Consider the following 12,233-nt stretch of genomic DNA (forward strand, 5'->3'; position numbering starts at 1 on the left):
ATTGTATTTACAAAATTGCAATATATTTACAAATTTGAAAGAACTAATTATAGCTATACCCGCTCGGATCCATTGTATATCCAGATCTACCAAGTGTCCAGAGGATTAAGTCTAGAGTAAAGAAGGATCTAAGAAGGTACTCTTGCATTCCATAATGGAATTTCTCAAATCTTTAAATAGGTTTCATCATAACAAATATCATGGACAAATACCATGGGCTTTGCAATATCATGGGCTTGTAAGCCATTAGAACCCATCAAATTACTAACTCACATTTATTATCTTATTTTTTTTTCAAAGAAACAGTTATGAAAATTTTATTAAAAAAGAAAGTTGGGATTTGGCCCAGAACCATTACATTTCTTCAAAATTACCAATATTCCTTGTAGGATTGAGATTGAGCATGGAGGCTCAATCCAATATCTCAAGCAATTACCCAAGGATATAAAAGAAAGTTGGGATTTGGCCCGGAACCATTACATTTCTTCAAAATTACCAATATTCCTTGTAGGATTGAGATTGAGCATGGAAGCTCAATCCAATCTCTCAAGCAATTACAAGAGGATATATAAATTTCACTCTCTCTAGCTAAAATTTTCCAGAACACTCTCAAGATCCAAATGCATTTACATTCCATTTTCACTAATCTGGTTTATGAAACAGAAGGGATTATGAGGAAAGGGATTCCATTTTCCAAATGTCGTTTCCCCATGATGTTTTCCATCGGAAAGGTCAAATTTTCTCTATAAAAAGCCTTAGACTACTCTCTTGTTAACCACAAAGATATTTTTTAGTTGTTTGTTTCAATTTTTATGTATAAAAGCAAACCTAGTGAAACCCACTCTACTACTTTTAGATTTCAAACTCTTAGATTTCTATTGTAATTTTAATATTTAGAAAATTCATCATTGGAGCTCAATTAAGATTAATTATTAGTAACATATTCATTTCTTGTGAGTTTCTACTAGGTGATAGTCATTGGTGTGCAAGCTAAGGCATGGAAGGCGTCCATTGTCTTATAGTTTACACTTCCTTTCTTTGTTGTTCATAACTATAGATGCTGATAAATATTTCCATAGCTTTTCCTTTTATGTTTATACATATTTATGCAAGAAAAGCCCAACTTTCATGAAATTTCAAGTATCTAGTTTATATTATGTTTTTTCTTATGGATAATTATCCATAACTCCCTTTTGAATTACCAACATTGTTACTTTATTAGTAATTTTATTTTTGTTATTGTTTATGAACAAATCAAGTCGTTTTATCATAGACCAGCCAATTCTCTTGAAAACAAGCTTATTGATAAACTAGTAAAAGAGATTAGGAGGGTCCATCAATTAGGAAAAATGTCTAATTCATGTAATATTTCCATTTTTTTAGTATGTCCTTCTATTTTAGTACTTGAAATATTCCTTGATGTATGCAAAGTCCACCATGCTTGAATTACTCTAGCATTCTTTCCATTTATGAGTAAGCCTTTTTATGTTAATACTTCAAATCAATAATGTTGGATAAATACAAGATTGAGGAGTCAACCATTGTAGGGCACTGAATTTAAAGAAATTACAACTTGCGAGATGCAGCTAATGCATGCTTGATCTTCCAATACATTTTAAATAAGTTGTGTGATTTTACTTGCAAAAAAGGTGATTAGTTTCTTTCAATTAATTGAGTTGTTGAATCATAGTTTTCTTTCATGCTTCTTGATTTTTCCAATTTAGAGTCTTAAATTTTAATTCACCTACTAGTTAACTTAAACAACCTAGCTCTAATAGTTAGGACAAACTATAATTTTCCATTTTTTATTGTGACACTAAATCTAAGCCTGCACATAGAATGCATGCCACCTCACAAGTTTACAAACTCCTAGATTGGCAAATTTATGCCCTAGTTTATGCAAATAAATTAGGAACACCTAGCTTTATCTGTTGCAATGAAGTCTTCATTTATAAATATATTTCACGAGCCTTTTAAGTTTGGATATTTACTAAGTATTTCATATCTATGGCCGTTATAACTTACTTTAACATGGATCAACCTATCTTTTTTGTTGGATTATTTTTACCTACATTTTTTCTTTTATGATATAAGTTGTTTCAATTTGTGACTTATTTTCCAGTTTTTCCAATCGTGTTGTTAAAGTGTACTCAACTTTTTGCTCTTTTATGTAACCAACAATTACGAGATTCAAGCCTCTTTTGTTGCACTCACATTCCAACTCAATTAGTTTATTGATTCTTCTATGACAGATTTGATATCTGGTTTATTTTCCTTACTACTTAGTGCCAAATTACTACTTCATTTTTCTTTCCAACTCTTTAATATTGTATATAATGTTTCAATTTGAGTGTTTATTTTTTTTTCATTTCTTATAATATGGCCTCCATTTTTTTGTGGTTGAACCATAATATTCTATGCTCAAACAATTTAAGCAATGTCTTTAACTCTATTTGATGTTTTACTTATCATCATTCTCTCAAATTTTGCACTGAATTTACTGGCCCTTCCTTACTAGGTTGAAATTTTGGCATATGCCAAAAATGTAAAATAAAAATGAATAAACAAATAAAAAGAGAGAAAGTAAATAATGTAAATAATTCTAACAACATATAACTACAACAAATATTCCCCACAATTAAAATTCATTCCACTGTGTCACTATCAAATATTCAACCCAAGTTCAATATTTACCACAAATATTTAAGGACCGATATATATATATATATATATATATATATATATATATATATATATATAACTACAACACATATTCAACACAATTAAAATTGATTCCATTGTGTCAATATCAAATCTTCAACCTAAGTTCAATATTCACTACAAATATTTAAGGACCCAGATATATACCATCGAGATTTATCAATTCAATATCAAATACCTCTTCCCTAAAGTCTATCATTTACCATAGGTTCAATATCAAGTTCTAGTAAAATATTTTGATAATGAGATTTACACTTTAAAAACATTACAAAAATAATAATTATAATAACCATTCAAAAAACTACTAATGTAAATATTTTTAATAAACATAATTGTACACTTTTATGTTGACGCTCTGGAATAGAATACCTTCTTTGTGTTCTTAAGTGAGTCTATACTAAGAGCCGACCTAGTGCTAATAACCTCTCTTTTGCCTTCGGGTTCAAAAGGAGGCTGAGGTTCTTCCATGTAAGAGTCAAATTTCTTTCATCGAAATATATAAATATATATCATCATTAAAATGAGTCTTTTAGAATTATAATTATATATATATATATATATATATATATATATATATATATATATATATATATATATATATATATATATATATATATATATATATATATGACATTGTTCAAAATAAAAACCTAACACCCTTACAAAATTATGAAAATATTATTTTACAATAAAATCCCAATATAAAACATTGATTTGATAATAACAAAAGTTATTATTGTGACAATCATCCTAAAATAATAACTCTAATTAATAGAAATCCTAAACACCCAATATTTAAACCATTTCAAAGCCAATTTAATATAGCCAATAGCTTTCTCAATCATTATGTGAAATATAAACCCCAATTAGCTAAGGCTATTAAGGAATGGTGAGAAGATATATCCCACTATTTTAGGAAATGGGTTTGAGGGATAGGATGCAAATGCTTAGATGATGATGGAATCTAGATATGTGTGAGGGTTGTGGAAATTAGTTGGTAGTAAAGTAAGGTTTATGATGCATAAGTGACTCCACCAAGGATATAAACAATTGTGGGTAGTGAAGCAACATGTCATATGCCCCGAGACAATTTTTTTTTATATTTACAAAGTTTACCCAGACCCGCATTATTTTGATTCGCTACACGGTGGTTGCCATACTTTATAAGGTTAACATTCATGCATTTCATTTGATCCTAAGTACTCCTCACATGATTACTAACATTCGAGGTCTGTAAGTTTCTAGTCTCATCATTTAATTTCATTTGGTTATTGGATAAGGCCGTATTGCCTCCCACGCAGAGTTATCTATCTAACCTGTCCTGCGGAAGATTGTCATGAATCTCATCCGTTAATTCGTGTACTCCCTACAGGTGTTCTGAGATTAATGATGCCTAGTCATTTAATCTTGATTTAAGTGATTTGAGTGATTGTTGGTTACTAAAGGTGTATTGACTATCTGTTCCACCCAGTACATGGCGTGGATAGGCTGCAGTTACCTCCTCAGGATTGCTCTTGCATCTACGGCTACGCGACTCGGACGTTGATCCAACGGCTGTGGCAAGGACCTGCCGACTTACCCTACCCTCGGCGCCAACAGATAGTCTCATTCTTGCATGGAAAGATCTGGAGAGTCGCTCCATCTCCTGTCTTGGCTGCAGGCTTATGCAGACTCAGTTCCAGGGTTTGATTGTTTAGAAGAGAGCGCATGAGGTTCTCAAGCTACCCTCTACTACCAAGTTCCACCACCAAGTATTGCATGCGGGTTCATCCTATACAACTTATTTTCCACTTCTGCATCATTTTGTTTAGTGTGTTAGCCAGGTTTCATGCTCGGTTATCCACGGTTTTTAATCATGTGGCTCTTTGTTCGCAGGTACTTCCAGCCATAACCTGGTTGCGATTGGTGCTAGACGGTGAGACACTCTCGGGCCGATATGCCTTCAGGGGATTCACCGGTATGAAAAGAGATGTTTTTCTTGTTAATAGCTGTTTTTCTATGATAGAAGGCTGGCTAGAGTCGGCGGACCCTTCCGTCGGTGTTCGGATTCCATGGCTTGCATGGCTCACTGTTTGGTGACCCGGTTTGGGTCTCGGCGTCTATTCTTGCTAATGTTGTTTTGTTATATATATATATATTTTTATAACAGAACTTTAAGGGGAAGAGGCTTTTAATTCCTCGTTCTGTTTTATTGAGTCATTCGGCCATAAATGTAAATTATTTTCTAATTCTAGCAGGCCCCCTTTAAGAATTTCTGGGGCGACCTCATGACATGTTTCATATCTTGATTTCTGTATACAATTTAAACGGGAATTACAGTCTACTTTATCTATTCTTACACTTCAGCTATACATGGAAATCTTGTTTGGATGGGACTCGATGATATCACCATGCTTTTCTTTCAATGGTTTATACTCTGGTTTGGTTTTCTTTCAATTTTACAACGGACTAACATATCAATTTTTCCCCTCTGCTGTGAAAAAGACTACCACTGTACCACCCACCGTGGTCAGACGCTTAATGCTCTACGAATCAATCCATAGCAATTTCCCGATACTTTCGTTTCTGTCCATCGGCACGTCCGCCATTTCCGATGGGCACTTGTTCACACACCTTTTCCCTTCACTATAACCGACATCTATGTGTATATATATACACACACATGTGCTTATGTAGCCACAAACACACAACTCAGGTTTTGAAAGTGTGTGTGGTTACAGAGGAGAAATGGATTTTCTGGTTCTATTTATATTGCTTCTGTGTATGCCTGCCCTTCTACTTGCAGCAACATGGGTCAATTTCTCAACCCATACTCATCGTTGGGAAGATGCTAAGTATAATCACATGGCTGATGGATCAACTTTGGTGCAGCTCCTTCGTTCTGAATCTGAATCTGAACGCGTGGTGGAGGAAGGTGAATTCATGTTATTATCAATGGACGCCCACAAGAAAAAGGACCTCCATGCTCTCTTATCCTTCAGAAATGGCATCACATGGGATCCAGATGACTTACTCTCCAACTGGACGACAGTTAATTCAGAGAATATATGCTTCTGGTATGGCATTCGCTACAGACCACATACCAAAAGAGTCGTAGCGATTGACTTCTCCTTTTCTGGGTTGGAAGGTACCCTCTCATAGTCTCTCGGCAATCTCTCACTATTACACACTTTCAATGTTTTCTAATAATGCATTCGCTGGAGGAATTCCACCCCAGGCTTGTCCTTGAGAAATGAAGGCTTCTCTTGTAGAATGGAAGGTGGAAACAAACACAGAATAGGCTGGTCCCAACTTAGTAAGAATGGAATAGATAAGGCTACTATCTTCTTTCTTAACCTTAACACCTTCCAAGAGAAGTGTAAGGGTCTTGAACTTGGACAAAAAATATTCAATGCAAGAAAAATTATTGGGGTCCAATGTAAGCAACTCATTTTCAAGTTGATGGACTTTAAGTTCTTTTTTAATTCCAAAAACTTTAGTGATCTATTTCATTGCTTCCTCAGGAGTATCAAGTTCTGCAATATGGAATCTAAGATCTGGAGAAATAGACATCCCTATCAACCCTCGTGCTTGATCTTGCTTATTTTCCCATTTAGCTGCCTTATCTTCATCTTTCGGTTTGGTTTCTTGGCCTGAGGCTATTCTGTAGAGACCTTTACTTCTAAGTAAATCCACAATGTAGGACCACCATTGGAAGTAGTTGGTGCTGTCAAGAATAACTTGGCATGGAATTTCAATTTTAACAGAAAATGAAGCTATAGATGCTGAAACTAAGTGTTCCAATGGAAAGATCTTGAAAAATTAGGCTGGTTAAAAAAAAACAGCTCTGAAAACGGCTTCCGGATGAAGAAGTTATGGCTTTTTGAAGAAAATATGTCTTCTTCATATGATGAAAGCGAGGATGAAAATCCTCCCCCACCTTCTCAAGATCCGCCTTCAGCTCCTCAACTTCCAAAATGGGTTCGTGCTACTCGGGATGCAGCAGGTGATCTTGTCGGTGATCCTAGAGATTAGCGACATACACGTTCTCAGTTTGATAGAGCCTCTTCTTTACTGGCTCAAGCTTCAGTGAATTATGATCCTGACACCTTTGCAGAAGCTTCAGGCCATCCAGATTGGGAAGCAACTATGAATGAAGAATATCATTCATTATTAGCAAATGATACATGGGATCTTGTTCCTCTACCGAAGGGACGAAAACTTGTTAGATGCAAATGGGTTTATAGAATCAAGTATGGACCAGATGGGAAAGTTGATAAACATAAAGCTCGTCTTGTTGCTAAGGGTTTTTCACAAGTTGAAGGCATTGACTACACTGAAACCTTCTCCCCTGTTGCCAAAATGAACTCTATCCACCTTGTTCTTTCCCTTGCTGCCTCTTTCAAATGGGAAGTCCATCAGATGGATGTTAAATCTGCCTTCTTGCATGGGGACTTGCATGAAGAAATCTATATGGAACAACCTATTGGCTTTATACAAACAGACTCCAGCCTTGTATGTCGGCTTAAGAAATCCCTTTATGGTCTCAAGCAAGCTCCTCGAACTTGGTATGCCAAAATGGATAACTTTCTTTTAGAAAATGGCTTTTCTAGGTGTCATTCTGACAATACTGTCTACACCAAGAAAGTGGGAAAGTCTCTTGTCATTCTTGTTCTTTATGTTGATGATCTTATCCTGACTGGTAGTGATCCCAACCTTATAAACCATGTGAAGTCTAGCCTTAAAAGGAAGTTTGAACTGATAGACTTAAGACACTTACATTATTTTCTTGGTCTTCAAGTCTTGCAATCCAAGGAAGGTATTTCTCTTTCCCAGTCCAAGTATGGCTGTGATATTCTACGCCATTTTCACATGGAAGACTGTAAGCCAGCCCCTTCTCCCTTTCAGTCTGGAGTCAAACTTTCAGTCAGTTGTACTTCTCCTGAAGTTGATGCTACCTTATACCGTCAACTTGTAGGAAAAATTTTGTATCTAACCCATACTCGTCCTGACCTTTCCTTTGCCGTTGGCCTTGTTGCTCGGTTTATGCAAAACCCACATGAAAGTCATTGGAAAGCAGCTAAAATAATACTGCGTTATGTTCGAGGTACAGTTCAGTTTGGGATTCATTACAGTGCCGAAGCAGCTCCTCTATTGGTTGGTTTCACTGATTCCAATTGGGCTGGTGACCCTAATGATCGGAAGTCTCCTGCAGGTTATGTGTTCACTCTTGGTTCAGGACCTATTACATGGTCTTGCAAGAAACAAGTTGCCATTTCTCTTTCTTCAGCAGAAGCAGAGTATTGTGGTGCCGTAGAATCTAGTAAGGAAGCCTTGTGGCTTCGTCAAATCCTGTCAGAGTTTGGCTTTCAACATCAGCATCCGACTACACTTTGGTGTGATAATCAAAGTGCCATTCAACTATGCAAAGATCCAGTCCAACATCAGCGCAGCAAACACATTGAACTGCACATGCACTTCATCAGAAAGCTCATTCACGACCATGTTCTTAAAGTGCAATATTGTTCAACAGATGATCAAGTTGTAGACATCTTTACAAAGGCTCTCACAGAGGCGAAGTTTACTAAACTTCTATTTATGATTGGAGTTCAGGAAGTTGTCACTAAGGGGGGATAGGCTTTAGTGCCTCCTTCCTTCTCCTATTGTGTCATATTTTTAAGTTCTTCAATCCTATCCCAAGTTGTTCTTAAGGGGGGATGTTAGGATATTCCGACACATAGGAAATAGTTAAGTATAACTTGGTCTAGTGTAGAGTTAGGTAAAGTGTGTTTCTTTACTATGTATTTTTGTAACTTACAATCCGATGGTCACGATATGTAGTGATCGACGGTTCATTCTCTCCTCGGTATTACCGACACTTGATCCGTGGCTTAACACCCGATTGGTCCATGATCTCTATTTAAAGAGCATGGAGGGTCATTTGTAGGTTAACCCATTCATGAGAGAAGCTTATGTAAATTTTCATTCTTTTATTAATAAATTGCCTGAAGTGGCCGTGTTGGCTTAGGTCATGGACTGTTTCCCTCTTTGAGGGTTTTAACCACGTAAAAAATACTAGTGTATTGATCTGTGATCTATTTGTGAGCGGTGTCCTTTGGTGTTCTGTCTGAGGAACTTACCCTGTAAATTCCTACAGTTTGGTCAGCTTAAAGCGTTGCGAGCACTTGATCTCAGCTATAATTTGTTGAATGGCTCTATTCTAGTTGTGTTGGGGCTGCTGCACAAACTAGAGTATCTGGATCTCAACGACAATCACTTCTCTGGCCAAATACCACTTCAGTTCGGTAATTTGACACAGCTTACACAACTACGCATTTCTGGTCGTGGCATTTCTAATTTTATTCTTTCTCAAATAAGGAGGCTTCCTCTCTCCCCTGTTTCTCTTAAGAAAAAGAAAACCCTCATAGGGAGCATACCTAACTCCATAGCCAATTTGACTAAGTTAACCTACTTAGATCTATCTCATAACAATCTCATTAACATACCTAACTCCATTGCCAGTTTGACCAAGTTACCTATTTAGATTTATCTAATAACAATATCGTTAACATACCTAAAAGCATTGCTAATTTGACCAAGTTGACACATTTAGATCTGTCTTTCAATAATCTCACTAAAATACCAGAAGGCATTGCCAATTTGGACAACTTGATCTTCTTATATCTTTCTAAAATTAAACTTACAAACAACATCTTTAAAACTATTCTCAATTTGACTCAATTAACTGAATTATATCTTTCTTCAACCATGTTAACTGGTAACATTCCTATAGCCCTTTTAAATTTGAGTCAATTGATTGCACTAGGTTTGAGTAATAATAAGCTCACTGGGGGCATTCCTAAATCCATTGTCGATTTAAAAAAAAAAAAAAATTATCTCTCAAACAACAATCTCACAGGACCATTTCCAAGAGCTATAATAAAGCTTTAATCATTGCAACATTTATATTTGGATTCAAACAACTTCATTGGGAAAATCCCATATAGCATAAATCAATTAAAAGCTCTTCAATTTCTACACATAGCTAATAACAGTTTTTCTGGCAATATCACAGAAAGTATTACTAGTTTATATTCACTTGTCGGTGTATCTCTATCATGAAATAATCTAGATGGGACTATTCCTGCAATGTGCATCAACAATTCTTTACTTTTTTTTTTAGCTCATTCTAACAACTTTTCTGGGACTCTATCATCATCTTGGGCCAATTGTATGGGGCTCCAAATATTAGATTTAAGGATAAACAGGTTCGTTGGAAAGCTTCCTTCATACTTTGCAAATTTCAATGAATTAAGAATTTTATGTCTTGTTTATAATAATCTCGATGGTAGTATTCCTCGATGGATCACAAATTTCACCAACTTGTTTTTGTTGGATTTATCCAACAATAATTTTAATGGAAGAATACCATATGATCTTGAAAAACTCCAAGGATTTATAAGAAATGAAGATTTTGGAGAAAACACTCTCTATTCTAATCAAATTAAAGAATACATAAAAGGGATTGAGTATAATTTTTTTTATTTCTCATATAAAAATGGTATATTTGATTTGTCTAGCAATAATCTTTCAGGAGAAATTCCTATAAGCATAGGAAATATGAGTAACTTGTGGCTGCTAAATCTATCTAGAACCAACTGGAAGGAAAAATCCCTGCAAGTTTTAGTGAGATATTTATTTTGGAGCAATTGGACTTGTCAAAAAATAAATTGATTGGAAGAATTCCTCCTCAGCTGTCTAAATTATCATTTTTGGCTTACTTAAATGTTTCATCTAATAACCTTTGTGGGCCAATTCCAATAGGGACACAATTTTACACTTTTAATGAGTCTTCATTTCAAAGGAATAAGTGCTTATGTGGGTTTCCTCTTCCACCATGTGATGAGAAGGACAGGCCAAAGAAAACCCTTGATGGAGGTGATGACATTGACATTGATACTAAAAGCAAATGGTGGAGCCATGTAGATGAAAAAGTGTCTTTGATAGCATTATCAATGGGAGTTGGGATTGGATTTGGGGGAGTTGTTGCTATGTTCATTGTTTGGGATAAAGCAAGGCATTGGTTATTTGCTTTTCCTCCCAACAACACACATAAACGCTTTTATGGCCTCTACCAATTAGCTACATAACTCAATAATGCTTATCCAATGCTTCAATATCTTAATATAGGTAATGCTACTAAAAAATGTAGTATTTTAATGCTATTTGTTTATATGCCTTGCCATATTAGTAAATACGATGCATTGAATAATACAAAGTTTAAATGTAGATACATTTTCTTTATAAAAAAATTAAAAATAGTGTAAATTCATTTTAACTCTAAACCTATATTCATTTATATTAATTTATATTTATTAAATGATTAGATATCAATGTATATCACTCTGACATGTATCTATCCTGATCGCTCTGACATGTATCTATCCTGATCGCTCTGACATGTATCTATCCTGAAATTGCCATTGCTTTATATAAATAATTTATACTGATATGCAATAAAAAAAAATTATAACTTGTTATACATTACACATTCTCTTTCAATATCATAAAATTGCTCTTGGTTTATATAAATAATTTATTATAATATGCCAAAAATAAATAAATCAGTCGTACATTACATATTCTCTTTCAGTACTTTCTTCAATAATTAGAGTGTTCATTTTCCAGCTTATTATCACAACCATAATAAAACACATAATTTATCAGTTAAAATGTATTTGTGTGGCATATATAATGATTTGGGTTTTCCATTTTCTAACTTATATTAACCATTAAACGATATGTGTAATTTCTTTTTGAATTTGTGACGTTACTTTTAGTCAAATCCATATGATATAAATCAAATAAATTTTATATAATATTATATAAATGAATAAAAATAAATCATAAATATCTTTTTAAATAAAAATTAACAATATTGTAATTTTATACCCAATAATATATATATATATATATATATATATATATATAAATAATAAATTATATTTTAAAGAATTAAATAATTTTTTCGTATATAATTTCGATATATAATTTTTAATAAAATTAATTGCACTTTAAAATTTATTTTGCATTAAATTAATTACACATATAAATATATCAATTATTAATTGAAGATAGAAATTCTATCTTAACCACATAATCACTTAGTTGAGAAAATCTCTCAACCAAACACTAATCTAGGAACTATTTTAGTTGGACTAAATATCTCATCCAACTAATTAACAAATACATTTAATGATGAGGAACATCAATCAATATGCACAAGACAAGTAGGAGTTAAATCTCCAAGTCCCTCCCTTAACGAGTACTTGTCTTTGATCTTCATGTCTACAAAGTCTTCATTAGCTTCTTTAAACATCTTCAAAATCGCATAGAGCGAACTCCATCAAGTTGTCTCATAACCCTCGTAAAGGTGTACTCGACAAACTATATTCTCGAGTCCCACTCTCAAACTCCCAAATCACAGATCTCCCAAAGTCAATTGCTAAACATCATCCCAAGTTGTCGCATAA

General features: G+C 34.2%; 1 protein-coding gene across 1 annotated transcript in view; it reads left to right on the forward strand.

The window, feature by feature from the left end:
- The window catches only part of LOC149196717 (uncharacterized), a 34,130-nt gene extending 23,280 nt beyond the window's left edge, over window positions 1-10,850 (forward strand). Inside the window, exons 2-4 of the mRNA XM_089408401.1 lie at window positions 4,597-4,678; window positions 5,507-5,635; window positions 10,525-10,850. Of these exons, the coding sequence (XP_089264527.1) occupies window positions 4,597-4,678; window positions 5,507-5,635; window positions 10,525-10,850 (537 nt within the window). The remainder of the gene's footprint in view (window positions 1-4,596; window positions 4,679-5,506; window positions 5,636-10,524) is intronic.
- The last annotated feature ends 1,383 nt before the right edge of the window (window positions 10,851-12,233 follow it).

Source organism: Pinus tabuliformis, chromosome 2_2 (genome assembly GCF_031772625.1).
Source record: "Pinus tabuliformis cultivar Carrire ecotype Pingquan chromosome 2_2, CPIR1, whole genome shotgun sequence".
NCBI lineage: Eukaryota > Viridiplantae > Streptophyta > Pinopsida > Pinales > Pinaceae > Pinus > Pinus tabuliformis.